The 14,960-nt window shown below is 53.2% G+C and overlaps 1 protein-coding gene across 1 annotated transcript; it reads left to right on the top strand.

Annotated features, from left to right (window-relative positions):
• The first annotated feature begins 1,629 nt into the window (after window positions 1-1,629).
• SLC1A5 (solute carrier family 1 member 5) lies at window positions 1,630-13,773 on the top strand. The gene is made up of 9 exons (XM_045845103.1): window positions 1,630-2,900; window positions 5,273-5,315; window positions 5,743-5,784; window positions 5,959-6,003; window positions 6,873-7,039; window positions 9,986-10,219; window positions 10,992-11,186; window positions 11,331-11,462; window positions 12,903-13,773. Exons 1-9 carry the CDS (start codon window positions 2,341-2,343, stop codon window positions 13,135-13,137), a joined length of 1,653 nt encoding a protein of 550 aa, XP_045701059.1. The 5' UTR covers window positions 1,630-2,340; the 3' UTR covers window positions 13,138-13,773.
• Window positions 13,774-14,960: the final 1,187 nt, after the last annotated feature.

Here is a 14,960-nt window from a genome sequence, read left to right as displayed (position 1 = left end):
AGGTTCACTGGAAATGACCCAAATAACCACCAAGAAGGAGTTAGGGCAGCAGCAGAACTGGTATGGTTAGGGCCTTGGGATGGTGGCGTTCAGCTCCCAGCCTCCCCAGGTGTGGCCTCAAAGCGAGTGACTTCTTCTGGACATAAACCCCAGTCTTGCCCATCTGGAGAATGGGTATAAGTGGGACCAACTTCACCAACGAGTTATGAAGATTCCAGAAAAGTCACGCATACGCATTTGTCAAAAATCAGTGAGTGCCTTAAGATTTGTGCATTTTGTTGTGTATATGTTTTACCTAAAAAGGACTGCGAGAAAATATTAAACTCTAGTTCATAAATGCACACTGAAGGATGTAGAGGGAAAGTGCACTGATATCCACAACTCACTTTGTCATGCTTAAAAAAAAAAAAAAGCCCTGGCTGGTGTGGCTCAGTGGATTGAGCACAGGCCTGCAGACCAAAGGGTCACTGGTTGGATTCCCAGTCAGGGCGCATGCCTGCATTGCTGGCCAGGTCCCTAGTAGTGGGTGTGAGCGAGGCAACCACACATTGATGTTTCTTTCCCTCTCTTTCTCTTTTCCCTCTCTCTAAAAATAAATAAATAAAATCTTTTTTTTAAAGGAAGGTGAATGGATGGATAGTGAGAGATAAGATAAATGGCTAGAAATATGATACAGAAAGTAAGGTAAAAAATTGAAGACTCTAGGTGCTGGGTATATGGGGTTCACTGTAAAATCCTTTAAGCTTTTTGTATGTTTGAAAATTTTCATAATAAAATATGGGGGGAACTATTTTGTGAAAACATTTGTGAAAGTATTAGCCCACACATTAAATTGAAATATAACTTTTGATGGATGAATTGCAAATTATGTACCTAGGAGAAAGTCAATTACAATCCTAATGTTAATAACTACCATATAACTCCATCTCATTAAACTCTTACACCACTTGTGTGAAGAATCTGAATTTTACATTCGAGGAACTGAAGTTCAGAGAGGCGATAAAAGACTGAATTTGTTGGGGGGGAGCTTAGTGGGTTGGAGCATTGTCCCGAGAGGCCAAGGTCGTGAGTTCAGTCCCAGGGGTCAGGACACACACAAGAATCAACCAATGAATAAGTGGAACAACAAACTCATGTTTTTCTCTTGCTCTCTCTCCTTTCCTCTCTCTCTAAAATCTATAAACAATATACGTATATATTTTTAAAAAGACCGAATTTAGGGCGAAGGAGGAGTTTCAGGCGGAGTTGATTTTCAAATGAGCCACTAGCGGATCACTTGCACTTTTAAAAAAGTTTTATTTATTGGGTTTAGAGCGAGAGAGGAAGGGAGAGTGAGAGAAACATCGATTTGTTGTTCCATTAATTTATGCATTCATTGATTCTTGTATGCGACCCCAAATCGAACCCGCAACCTTGCCATATCGGGACGATGTTCTGAGTGAGCTACCCTGCACTTTGTAGAGATCCTCGCCCGCCCCTGGGAGCTATAGAGGATTAACTGACTCAAACCGCAGCACAACTCCTTCGGCGGGAAAACGCGTTTCCCCCAACGCCCCTCCCCCTTCCGACCAGTTCCCCACCCAGGCTCCACCCCCGAATACAGGCGCTATTGTTATTCTACCTTCTTCGGAGATTCGGCCTCTTTCGCTCCTCAGCAAGGGAGAGCGCGGAATGCTCTGCAGCCAATAGGCGCGCTCAGATCGACGCCCCCCCCCCACGCGGTGTCAGCCTACTGAATTCTGTCCCGCAGCTTCCGCCAGCTTGCTTAGAGTCACTCCGCGCGCTCAAGAAGGTACCTCCGGACTGACAGCTGTTACGTCCAGGGCCCCCGGACCAACACCTTCCGCGTCCGGCCCCAAGAACTTGGTTCCCTTCTTCCCGGAGCTCCACTTCCGGCCCCCAGACTCAGGCTCCCGAGCCCTCCGTTCCAGGACTCAGGTACTCCCGTTCCCCGCCTCCCGGATCCAGGCGTCCGAGATCTGCACCACCAGGACCTCGCCTCCTGAAGACTGCGGCCGCGTTGGTGCCGCCAGCTTTCCGAAGCCAAGGATCCCAAGTCTCAGCTTGAGAAACTCCTGTTTCCCCCTCCCGGGGCTCCCAGCTCTCAGCTTTCGGCCGCCGGGAAGAGCAGAGGAACCCCAGCGCCCAGTACAGATCTCAGACACTCCCGCTTCCAAGAACCAGGCATTTAGGCGCTGTGAAGTCACATTCCAAGGAACCCTCAGAGTTCCAACTTCTAGGCTGTTACTCAACTCTCAGTTCTAAGCAACGTCGGTGTCCTAGGAAGGAGCCCCAAGAGCTCCTAGCGTCCAGGCTCTAAGGAACCCCGGGGCGTTCATCATGGTGGCCGATCCCCCTCAGGGAGACATCAAGTTGATGCGGGCGGCAGAGCCCACTGCGAACGGTGTCTCAACACTGATCCCCAGAGAGGACCGAGGCGCGGCAGGAGGTGGCTGCTGCAGTTGCCCCGATCCGGCGCGCCGCTGTCTTCGCGCCAACCTGCTGGTACTGCTGACGGTTGCGGCCGTGGTGGCGGGCGTGGCGTTGGGCCTGGGGGTCTCTGGGGCCGGCGGCGCGAAAGCCCTGGGTCCCGCGCGTCTGGCCGCCTTCGCCTTCCCAGGAGAGCTGCTGCTGCGCATGCTACGGATGATCATCTTGCCGCTGGTGGTGTGCAGCCTGATCGGCGGCGCCGCCAGCCTGGACCCGAGCGCTCTCGGCCGCCTGGGTGCCTGGGCTATGCTCTTTTTCCTGGTCACCACACTACTAGCGTCCGCACTCGGCGTGGGTTTGGCGCTGGCTCTGCAGCCCGGCGCTGCCATCGAGGCCTCGTTCAAGGTTGCTGGTCCTACGCAAGACCTCCCCAGCAAGGAGGTGCTGGACTCCTTCCTGGATCTTGTGAGGTCAGGCCCCGCTCCCGGTGGAAGGAAGTGGCGGGGGGGGGGCATATTTCAGCCACGTGGGGAGGGGGATGGTGTTTGGAATGGCGGGAATGGCCACGTAGACCGGAAGCAGGGGTGGCGGGGGAGGCTTAGGGTTCACCAGAACCAGGACATCCCCAGTCCCTCCGGAAAATCTCACCGCAGGGGGTGTTCAATGCGCAGCCCAGGATGGCTGTGAATATGGCCCAACACAAAATCGTAAATTTACTTAAAACCTTGTTTTTGGTCATCAGTTTTGGTTAGTGTTAGTGTTTGTGTACTTAGTATGCCGTCCAAGACAACTCTTCTCCCAGTGTGGCCCATAAACGCCAAAAGGTTGGACACCTCCTAGGGGGTGGTGGGGGAAGCTCTGGTCCCTCAAGGATCAGGGTATACAGAGGGTGAGGACAGACTCCGGGGAAGGGGGCTTCTAAATGTGGGACCTGGACATAAGGGGAGCCCTACATAAGGGTGTTAAGTAAGGAGGTCTTACAGACTGAGGGGAGAGTAATGTTTTCAGGGTTTGGGAGAGGTAAGAGGGGCTGTCCTGGCAGGGGAGGGGATCTTTGGGTGGCCAAGGGCCCCAGGACGGGGCTTCTGGACAAAGGTTTGAGTCTAGGTCGTGGATAGAAGATTTGCAACCCAAGCAGCCTGTGGAGGACCTGAGGAGGGCTGAGTGATCCCCACCAAGCCCCCTTCCCCTCCCAGTTCAGCTGGGCCCTGGTGGCTTCCCCATACATGTTCCTGATAAGTCTTGCTGCCTCCCACCAGTTTCCATTCCATTTCCTCCCTCTGTGCTCCGCTCCCCTCCTCCACCAGGCTGCCCAAAAAGGGGGCAGATTCTTTTCCTTCTGGCCTCTGCTTCCTGTCCTCCTACCCTAAGAATGGCACTCCCCACTTTTAAGGATGACACAGACTGCTGGGCCCACATGGCTTTGCTTTGGGGCCTGCTGATTCAGTGTTTCCATGTTGGTTGGGAACTTCCTGGAAGTGGAAGGAAATGATGAGTCACAGAACTGGGTTCCCCCAGCGTCTTGGGGCCTTTTTGCCTGCCACCTGGAATGGAAAACTTCACCCAGAAGTTGCAGTGGGTGGGCACCTCCTGGTTGGGGGAGATTAGCTGGGTCAGGCCTGGGTGAGTACAGGCCGACCTGCCCAAGGCTGTTTATGTTTGTACGTACAGGCTTCCCCCCCGTGTGCCAGAACAGATAGAACTCACACGTGGCCAGCCACTCCCTGCCTTAGCTGAAATATCTCGAGCCACACAAACTTTGTAATCAACTGACAGGCACACAGACCCTTAGCCACGGCCCTGACAGGACACTGACAAATGGGCTTGCACTGACTGTGACATGTGGGTACCCGCTGGACACTCACACTCGTTTAGCACATACATACTCCCTGCTCCGTGCACACAACAGCAACTCACCCGTCTGAACGCCAGCCCTCACTCCAACCAGGTACCGACACTTGGCAAACTGGATGGAGACCCACAGAACAGCCGTACACCCAAGTTACTGGGGAGAAGGAGGGGGTAGGACTGTGCTGCCAGCTTGCTAGGTTCAAACCCCAGCCCTGCCACTTCCTAGCCAGGCAAGTTTCTTCATCTTTTTGTGCCTCAGTTTCCTTTCCTGTAAAGTGGGATAATGGTGCTCATCCCTGAGGGCTGGCGGGAGTTGGTTTAAAGCACTTATTACAGCACTTGTAGCTACATTCGGTATTATTTTCTCCTCACCCTGAGACACAGGGCTAACGTCAGACTCTCCAGCATACTCTGGGTTTCACTCACACTGCTGCCCCCAGTCACACTTGGACGTTGTAGCCTGGTGAACACAGATGCGTATTCACGACACACACAGCATCTCCTGTCTCCCTCCCCATCTCTCGCCAACACCCAGATCTTCCCCACCCACCAGCCAGCCCCCAGGGGCAGCCTGCCCTTTCCCGGGCCCTCTAGGGGGAAGTGGCTGATGCAAGACGGGCGGGGTGTGAAGTTTGTTTCTGGGGGTGGAGCTGAGGGCTGAGGTGACGCTGCCTGGGGAAGCTAACATTCCTGCCCTTCATCTGCGATCTTTTCAATTCTTTGGGGCCTGGACGCCAGCCTGCTGGGACCCTGGGAGACCAGCTCAGGCCCCCTACACCCTGAAAACATGTGCAGGCTAGTCCAGCTCTGCCTGACTGAACCTGGCTGAGACATGGGTGGTGGCCACATTTGGGTGCAAAGGGGCCCTCCAAGGCTCCCCTTACCCCAGGAGACCAACCTACCTCAGCACCCCAGCAGACACCCCCTGACCTCCCTGGGCAATACCTAATAACCGCCCCCCGCCACAAACACCCCGTCTATGTCTCTGCAGAAACATCTTCCCTGCCAACCTGGTATCTGCAGCCTTCCGCTCGGTGAGTCCTCAGGAGTGTCCCAAGGGTGGGAGGTGGGCAGGGAGGAAGATAGCCAGTGGGAGCCCCTTGGTGCCTGCTTTTGGACGCGCCTGTCCACATATTTACAGGCAGGAATGCAGGGTTATTAGGTGACCTCTGAAACCTATCCACACGCCTTACCCACAAGTGAGAAAATGGGCTCCCAGCCCTGCTGGCCTCCAGTTCTAGCTGTGTGACGCTGGGCAAGTGCCTTTACTTCTCTGAGCCTCGGCTGCTGCCTCTGGCAAACGGGGGATGAATAATCCTGATTGCAGTGGGGCTGCTGGTGGGATGGAACGAGATGGTGGGTAGAGGCATGCTGGGGGGCAGCCTTTGAGCATCGTGGGTGCCAGTACGGGGGGGGGGCCTCATGACCATTGACACAGACCCTCCCCAACCCCTCTTGCAGTACAACACCGTCTATAAAGAGGAAGTTTCCAATGTAACCCAGGTAAGAGCGGGAGATGGGGGTGGAGGGGTACCCCAGCCTTTGCTTGCCCACGGGGTCTTCCGACACGTGGTGTGCTGTCAGTGTGAAACTCCGTGCAGCCCCTCCCCGTTTCTGTCCTTTCTGCCCCCTGGAATCTCCCTTTTGACCCCTCTTTCCCCATCTGTTACCACACAGGGGCCTGGCTCTGAAACAGACATCTCCAATGGAACCAAGGTGAAGGTGAGAGTGGGAGAAGGATGGGGGGACCCCACTTCTTGGCCCATTATTGTGGTCATTCCATTTTGCGCCCTCCCCAGCCTTTGCTTACCCATTCTGTCTTCCGACACTTGGTGTGCAGTTTGTCTGAAACTCGGTTCAGCCTCCTCCCCCATTTCTGTCTTTTCTGCCCGCCCGCACCCCCCCGAATCTCCCTTTGACCCCTCCTCTCCACCCCCCCACTGCCCACTCTGGCCCAGGCTCCTCTCTTCCCCCCACCTTGTCTTGACCTGGCCTCCTCCCTGGCCTGCCCCAGGCCTGGCAGCTGGAGCGGTCTTTCCAAAGCACAGACCTGACCCTGCCTCTCCCCGCCCAAGGCCCTGACACGCTCCACACTGTGCATCCTCAGAAGAAAGCCCAGGCTCCCCCCTGCCAGGTTGGACCTCTGCCCCTTTGCCTTCCCAGTCTCCTTCTGTGATTTTGCCACCTCCTGGAGCCACAGTGGATTTCTTTCTGCTCGTGGAATGCCCACGCTGCTCTCATTTCTAGGCTACTGCAAGTTATTTCCCCTCTCTAGAACCTTCTACCACCCCTCTTACCTCATTCACTCTTCCTGTTCTCCAGGTCTCAGACCCTTCCTCCAGGAAGCCCTACCTGATTACTCACACCCTTGAACTGGCACCCCCTCCTCTTCAACCCTTCCACTCCAGTTTCAACTCTGCTCTCTCTGGGTGGTCCCTGGCCACAGGTCTATTTCCTCTGGACTCAGACAGTGAGCCTTGGGAGGGAGGGGCCCAAGTGGATGGGCCCCAGCTCTGCCCAGGACAGCCCCTCGGTGACTGCACGTCTTGACTGAGCATCCCCCCGCTGTCTCCATCTGTTCCTGCCCACAGGTGCCTGTGGAGGGAGAGGTGGAGAGCATGAACATCCTGGGCCTGGTGGTGTTCGCCATTGCCTTTGGCTTGGCTCTGCGGAAGCTGGGGCCAGAGGGAGAGCTGCTCATCCGCTTCTTCAACTCGTTCAACGACGCCACCATGGTGCTGGTCTCCTGGATCATGTGGTAGGTGGTGGGAGGGACCTGGGGGTGCGGGAGAGGGTGACCCTTCCTCTGCTTCTTAGAGCCAGGTGGCCTGGATTCAAATCTAGCATCGACCATTCCCTGGCTGTGTGACTTTGGGCAAGTGACTTGCCCTCTCTGTACCTCAATTTCCTCATCTATCCAATGAGGACAGTCTGCATTCTTTGTTTTTGTTTGTTTTTGGCACCTTCTTGATCTTACTGGGAGGTAACGAAAAGAGCCAGGCTGTGGCTAACACGGCCTCGTTTTAGAGATTTGAAGGTGATCAAACATTCGCCTTTGGGTCTCAAAATTGTACCTGCCTTATAGGGTTATCGTGAAGATGAAGCAAGGGAACGGGGAATAATAGGTAAAGGAAGCACCCAGAAAGTGGTTTAAATGCCTGGCACCTACCAAGCTTAGCTCAGTAATATCAGCGAAGACTGTTACCACTATGAGCTTTGTTAACTCACCTCCATGAGAAAAAACATGTGCAGAGACCTCTGGTGTCCACGCTTGTCCCCTCTCCATTCTCACCCTGATCTAGAAGGTCAGAAACCAGGACGGGGGCCAGGATTGCTGCATCTTCAACAAATCCCAACACCCTCACCCATCCCGATTCCAGTGCAGCCAGCATCTAAGATGCTGCTGTGCTGGAATCAGGTGCATGTTTTAAAGATATTATTACCTGGCTGATGTGGCTCAGTGGATTGAGCGCTGGACTGAGAACCAAAGGGTCGCTGGTTCGATTCCCAGTCAGGGCACATGTCTGGGTTGTGGGCCAGGTTCCCAGTAGGGTGTGCAAGAGGCAACCACACATTGATGTTTCTCTTCCTCTCTTTCCCCCTTCCCCCTGTCTAAAAATAAATAAATCTTTTAAAAGAGAGAGATTTTATTTATTTATTTTTAGAGAGCAGGGAAAGGAAGGAGAAAGAAAGGGAGGGAAACATCCATGTGAGAGAGAAACATCAATCAGTTGCTTCTTGTGCGTACCCCAACTGAGGACTGACTCCACAACCCAGGAGTGTTCCCTGACCAGGGATCAAACTCATGACCTTTTTGCCTTGCTGGACGAAACTCCACCCGAGGCACACTAGTCAGGGTAGAATCGGGTGCGTCTTGACTAATGAAAATGCTTTACCGGAGGGGCACGTGTTGTGTGGGTAAGAGCAGGCTTTGTTATTGGGTCACCTGGGTTCCCATCCCAGCACGGCCGCTTCCTAGCTGTGCCCTATGACAAGTTACTTCTCTTTCTGTGCCTCAGTTTCCCTATCAGGAAAGTGGGGTTGATCGGACCAGGCACAAATGCGTTAATATGGATAAAGCGCTTGGGAGAGTGCCCGACCTATAACACGCTTACAGAAAATGGTATTAGCTATTATTTATTAAGTACTTGTATAACTTCTTGGCACATCCCATTGGCCAGAACATGGGCACCTGGCCAAACCCGGGGCGCAGGTGCCTGGGAAGTGGTGCCCTTCCTACCAAACAGGAAAGGGGTTTGTGAGACAACTGGTCACAGAGATCAAGCAGTCACAGAAGCAGTCTTGGGTGGCCTCCTGGCTGGGAGGCATAAGTACCCCAGGGGTCTGCACTCCAGGAGAGGGTACTAAAGTTTATAGATGAATTGTTCAAGAGCTTTCAGCCCTGGCTGGTGTAGCTCAGTGGATTGAGCGCCAGCCTGTGAACCAAGGGGTTGCCAGTTCGATTCCCATTCAGGGCACATGCCTAGGTTGTGGAGCCAGGTCTCCAGTAGGGGGCATGTGAGAGGCAACCGAACATTGATGCTTTCCCCCCTCTCTTCCTCCTTCCTGCCTTCTCCTCTTTCTAAAAATAAACAAATAGATAAATACAGTCTAAAAAAATTAAAAAGAAAAAAAAAGCTTTCAGCTCACATCCCTTGGAACCTCATTTCAGGCTCCCAACATTCTTATGAGGTTGGGAGCATTGTGGTCCTTGCTTTACAGACCTGTTACACTTTGTTAATGCAACGGCAGCTGTGAGAGCCTCGAAATAGGAGCTCCCTGGTGATGAAGATTCAGTCACATTCAAGGGCTCTCAGCACACCATGTATATTTTTTTAATTAAAAAAATTATTTTGGCCCGGGCTGGTGTGGCTCAGTAGGTTGAGTGCCGGCCTGCGAACCAAAGGGTCACTGGTTCGATTCCCAGTCAGCACACATGCCTGGGTTGCAGGCCAGGTCCCTTGAAGGGGCTGCACGAGAGGCAACCACATATTGATGTTTCTCTCCCTCTCTTTTTTCACTCCCTTCCCCTCTCTCTAAAAATAAATAAATAAAATATTTTTTTAAAAAGCACCTTTTATCAAAATAAATACATACTTTTTAAAGAGTTTTTATTTATTTATTTTTAGAGTGAGAAGAAGGGAGAGAAACATCCATTTGCTGCCTTTTGCACACCCCCAACTAGGGGCTGGCCTGCAACCCAGGCATGTGCCTTGACTGGGAATCAAACTGGTGACCTTTTGGTTTGTAGGCCAGTGCTCAACCCACTGAGCCACACCATCTAGGGCTCAGCACATCATAAATGCATGATGCCTCGGAGCTATTATTAAGTCCTGAGCCATGTTTCTTATTTTTCATGATGTGGTGAGAGAATATATTGGTTTAAGTCATAATAGCTGCGGTAACAAAGGAGCCCAGGAAACACAAACGACTCAGACGTGGTGCACGTGTCTTTCTCAGTTATGTGTTAAGTCCAAATCTGGTTGGTGACTGTACTCCAAGTGGCGATGGAGGCACCCAGGCTTCTTTTATCTCCGGCTGTACTATCCGCATGGGGAGAGAGCAGGAGGAGGGCAGTGGAGGTGCTGGGTTTCTGCACCCATTGCCCTGGGCGCCTCCTGATTCCGAGGGAGGCTGTGCAGAGCTCAATGCCCAGCCCTGGGTGAGCATGTGGTCAGAGGCTGCCGTGTCTCTTGGGTATTAGGTACGCCCCTGTGGGTATCTTGTTCCTGGTGGCCGGCAAGATCATGGAGATGGAGGACGTGGGGACACTCTTCACCAGTCTCGGCAAATACATCCTGTGCTGTCTGGTGGGCCACGCCATTCACGGGCTCGTAGTGCTGCCCCTTATCTACTTCTTCTTCACTCGCAAGAACCCCTACCGCTTCCTGTGGGGCATCGTGACTGCGCTGGCCACCGCCTTTGGGACCTCCTCCAGGTGTGACCTTGGGGCGGACTAGGGTGGGATGTTTAAGTTATAAGGGGCCTAGAGTGGGCATCACATGCCTGAGACCCCTGAACTCTTGTGTTTGGGGACATTGGATCTGGGTACAGGGGCCATACTTCCCTAAGTTTTTCATAAAGTCCTGGATCTACACCCCATCCCCGCCCCCCCAGCATCCACCACCCAGTCCTCCCTAAAATTAGGAAAACTATGGCCTTAGGGATTTCTTCTTCCCCGCCATGGCCTGGCCTTGGGGGACTCCGGCACCTCACACTGGATCCCACCTCTGGGAGCTCTTTCTGGATGTTTCTGGGTATTTCAGCCATCTCTGCTGGTCCCGTTCCCTCAGAATGGGGACCTTCCCTGTGGCAGCACCCCCAAGAAAGTTCAGCTGGGGTCTGTTATCGGTGGAGATAGCAGATGGTGTGGGTAGGTGAGCTCTCAGACATTAGAGAATTTAGGTATGAATTTCTGTGTGTATTTTGAGTCGCAGGTTGCCCAGGAGCATACATGTTGGAATGATTACAGTCTGCTGGATCCCTAGTACCTTCTGGCTCTGAGGAGAGCTGGGCATGGATCACTGGGAGGGCCGTAGGTGGAGGCCTGCAGATGGTGGTGGTGGTGGTGGTGGCTAAGCTGGTGGGTGGAGCTTGGACCAGGGAGAAGGGGCTACGTCGGCAGGGTGGTATGGGCGTGGCTTGGCTGGTGGGCGGGGCCAGGCCTGGGTGGGCGGTGGAGCTCATTCAGGCACCTTGGTCCCTCGCAGCTCTGCCACTTTGCCGCTGATGATGAAGTGCGTGGAAGAGAAGAATGGCGTCTCTAAGCATATCAGCCGCTTCATCCTGCCCATCGGTGCCACTGTCAACATGGATGGCGCCGCCCTCTTCCAGTGTGTGGCCGCGGTGTTCCTTGCACAGCTCTACAAGGCACCGTTGGACTTTGTAAAGATTATCACCATCCTGTGAGTGTGGGCTGGCTGTGGCTAGGACCCCTGGCCCAGCTGACCCCTCCCCTAAGAATGCACACAGGCTGGGGGGAAACAGAGCTCCTGCAGTGGCTTCTCCCACGCAGAGGCCCCTCCCTGACTGCCCTTTTCCTCCCCCAGGGTGACGGCCACAGCGTCCAGCGTCGGTGCAGCAGGCATCCCTGCTGGAGGTGTCCTCACCCTGGCCATCATTCTCGAAGCAGTCAACCTACCGGTTGACATCTCCTTGATCCTGGCCGTGGACTGGCTAGTGTGAGTGTGGGTTTGGGGCTCTCAGCGGGCTGGGCGGCACTCCCGCTAACGGGGATGAGCAGGAGGGCCATGGGGAGTCGCTGGGCGGTTGAGGAAAGGGAGGCGGGCGTTCCGCCAGTGAGGGAATGGGACCTCGAGCATTCCCGTGGAAGGGAAGGAAGGGATCTTGGAACTTCTAAAAAGAACCCTAGAAAGGTCGAGTGCCACAGTGGGTAACAGTGGACTCTTAGGCAGACTGCTGGTGTTAGAATCCCAGGCACCATGGCTCACTAGCGTGACCTTGGGCAAGTATTTCATCTCTCTGTCCCAGTGTCTCCGTCTGTAAAATGGAAAAAATAGTCTCTCCTTGGTACTAGGTGACTTTATACCCGCAACTCCCTTCTAGGAGCCTCTAGAGAGCAGTAAATGCTGTGTACGTAATTGTCAGCTGTTACGATTAAGAACATACAGGACTGAAAACAGACTGGTTTTGAGTTAAATGGAGAATTATCGTGTGTCTTAGCAATATCACCCAAGAGAGCTGGAAACATGTCCACGAAAACTTGTACACACATGTTCCTAGTACATTACTCTGTTAGTCACTGTCCATACAATGGACTGTAGAATGAAGCGCTGACGCAGACGTGTCACCACGTGAATGAGCCTTGAAAATGTGATGAAGACGCCACACACGAAGGACGGTGTAGTCTGTGGTTGCATTTCTGTGAAATGTCCAGGACAAGCAAATCCACGGGAAGTAGATTAGTGGTTGCCTGGGGCCGGGGGATGGGAGCAAATGTGGGGTTATCGCCCAGTGGGTGTGGGCCTTTCGGAGCGATAAGAATACTCTGGGATGAAATAGTGGTGATGGTTGCACAAGACTGACTACACTGGAAACCACGGGACTGTGCACTTTTAAAGGGTGGATTTTATGGTGTGTGAACTCTATAGCTCCATTTTCTAGAAGGCCACATCTACACACTCACATACGCAGAAAGAGGACCCCTGGGATTCTCACAGGAGGAGGAAGGCCTCAGGAGAACTCAGTGCTACAGGGGGAAGAGGAGGGTCTTCTGGGGCCCCCCAAAAAGGAGGTGACTTTGAGGTTCCAGAAGGGACAAATCTCGTCTTGTTGGGAGAAGGATCACTGGGGTCCAGCGAGGGAGGAGGACATCTTTGGGGATCAAAGGCAGAGGAAATATTATGGGACACTTCTAGGTTCCAGGGCAAAGAGGGGATATAGGGGGTTTCTGGGGTGCAGATAAAGAGGTCTTTGAGGATCTTGGTGGGAGGAAGAGAGACTTGGCATCCTGGGAGGAAGGAGGGGTGACCTGGGTCTCCCGTTGTTGAACAGGGTTCTGTGTGGGAGGGAGTGATGGGGAGGGACTTCATGGTTCCAGGGAGGGGTGGGCCCTGACCCCTCTCCTCCTACTCATTTCCCCATCACTTCCCCCCCTTCAGGGACCGGTCCTGCACCGTCCTCAACGTGGAAGGTGATGCCTTTGGGGCGGGACTCCTCCAACATTACGTGAATCGGACAGAATCTCGGAGCTCAGTGCCTAAGTTGATCCATGTGAAGAGCGAGGCACCCCTGGACCCGCTGCCAGTCCCCACTGAGGAGGTGAACCCCTTCCTCAAACACTACCCGGGACCTGCTGGGGATGCTGACACCTTCGAGAAGGAATCGGTCATGTAAACCCCAGTGAGGATCTTTCCCGCCCTGATGGGGCACTTTGGACATTGGATCACAAGGGGTGGATAAATGGACAAACCGGGGCTCGGAGGGCCCTGCCCACACACGCCGGGGAGCTGGGGGCCCCAGACTCCCTCCCCAACCCCAGATCTGGGAGCTTTGCTGCTGGGACATATGTGTATGTGAGTGTGAATGTTGCTCCAAATCTCCCCGCTCCTTGACTCTTGCCCTGACCCGAGGCTAGGAAAGAGGAAGATGGAGAAGTAGCGTCCTCCACGCCTCGTCCTGGGAGCCTGCCTGGCTGCCCTGTTTCAGGGCAGGGGGCACAGGTCGCCACGTGGGATTCTGCCCTTTTTGAGAGGAAGGACGCCATGTGCTGGCTCCCTTGCTGGTTGTGTTGGCTGTAGCTGTGTGAATGTGTGTGTGACACATGCATGCTGTGACTCCAAGGTACATCCCACCCTGTCCAGGAACTCTGGGTAGGGGGACACTGACGACAAATACTGCTGTCACTCCAGAGGACACTTTTTAGCAATGAAATTGTCAGGGATCTTGAATCAGATATTTTTAGGAATTTGACTGAAAGAATTAGCTGCATAGAAATAAATAACAAACAGAATAAATTGCACTTCATGGAAATGTCTGTCTATTGACGTCCCAGGCCACCAGGAGTTGCCACTGTCCCCACCTGCCCAAATGGTGACAAAGAGTACCACGTGCTGGTAGGGATGTAGAGCAGCTGGGCAGAGCCTGTGCATTTCTGGTGGCAATGTCATGTGGTCCAGTCACTCCGGAAAATGGCTAGGCAAGGCCCTGGCGGGGTAGCTCAGTTAGAGTGTCCCCTCGATGTGCGAAGGTTGCCGGTTCAACCCCCCCATCAGGGCATGTAGAAGAGTGAGCCAATAATTGCATAAATAAGTAAAACAACAAAGCAAGGCATTTCTCAAATCAAAGAAAATAGCTAGGCAGTCATATCCAGTTAAAATATACACTATGCCCTGGGTGGTGTGGCTCAGTGGACTGAGCATGGGCTGTGAACCAAAGGGTTGCCTGTTCGATTCCCAGTCAGGGCACATGCCTGTGTTGTGGGCCAGGTCCCCAGTGGGGGCCATGTGAGAGGCAACCACACATTGATGTTTCTCTCTCAAAATAAAATCTTTACAAATACATATATACACACCACACACCATACAGCTCAGTAACCACTGCTAGGGATTTATCCAGGAGAAATGAAAACTTCACAAAAACAGCAGTACACAAAATTTACATCTGTCTGTATAACTGCCAACATCCATTCACAAGTCCCTGGATAAACGAGGACAATTACTCATGCGATGGAAGGCTACTGGGTAAGAAAAAGCAAGGATCAAAACAACAGTTGATACTTGAACATGGGTTTGAATGGTGGAGGTTCACTCGTGTGTTTTTTTTTTTAATGATTTTAGAGAGGGGAAGAAGAGCAACATCAATGTGTGTTTGTCTCTCAAGTACCCCCTACTGGGAGCCTGGCTCACAACCCAGGCTTGTACCCTGACTGGGAATCGAACCCACGACCCCTTGGCTCACAGGCCGGCACTCAAGCCAGGGTGACACATGGATTTTCTCCCATAAATGCCTGCACTATTTCAGTCTGGTTGGGAGTGTGAGTGCGGAGGGCCTACTGTGTGCTGAGATCTGCCTCTGTTTCATAATGTAGAGGGGATTTGAGCATCCAGGGTTGGAATGGCCCAAGGGCATCCTGGAAGCAGTCTGCTGTGAATACTGAGACAAACTGAAGTTTTGGGGAGTCAAAAGTTATACATCAGTTTTTTGACTGTGTGTGGGGG

This window comes from Phyllostomus hastatus, unplaced genomic scaffold (genome assembly GCF_019186645.2).
Source record: "Phyllostomus hastatus isolate PE091 unplaced genomic scaffold, TTU_PhHast_1.1 phas_contig_468, whole genome shotgun sequence".
Taxonomy (NCBI): domain Eukaryota; kingdom Metazoa; phylum Chordata; class Mammalia; order Chiroptera; family Phyllostomidae; genus Phyllostomus; species Phyllostomus hastatus.
This window is presented reverse-complemented; position numbering and strand designations above follow the sequence as displayed.

Coding starts and splice junctions, on each gene's coding strand:
- SLC1A5 (XM_045845103.1), top strand. CDS start 2,341: ATGGTGGCCGATCCCCCTCAGGGAGACATCAAGTTGATGCGGGCGGCA. Junction 5,316..5,742: donor TATCTGCAGCCTTCCGCTCG/GTGAGTCCTCAG, acceptor CCCCTCTTGCAG/TACAACACCGTCTATAAAGA. Junction 10,220..10,991: donor GCCTTTGGGACCTCCTCCAG/GTGTGACCTTGG, acceptor GGTCCCTCGCAG/CTCTGCCACTTTGCCGCTGA.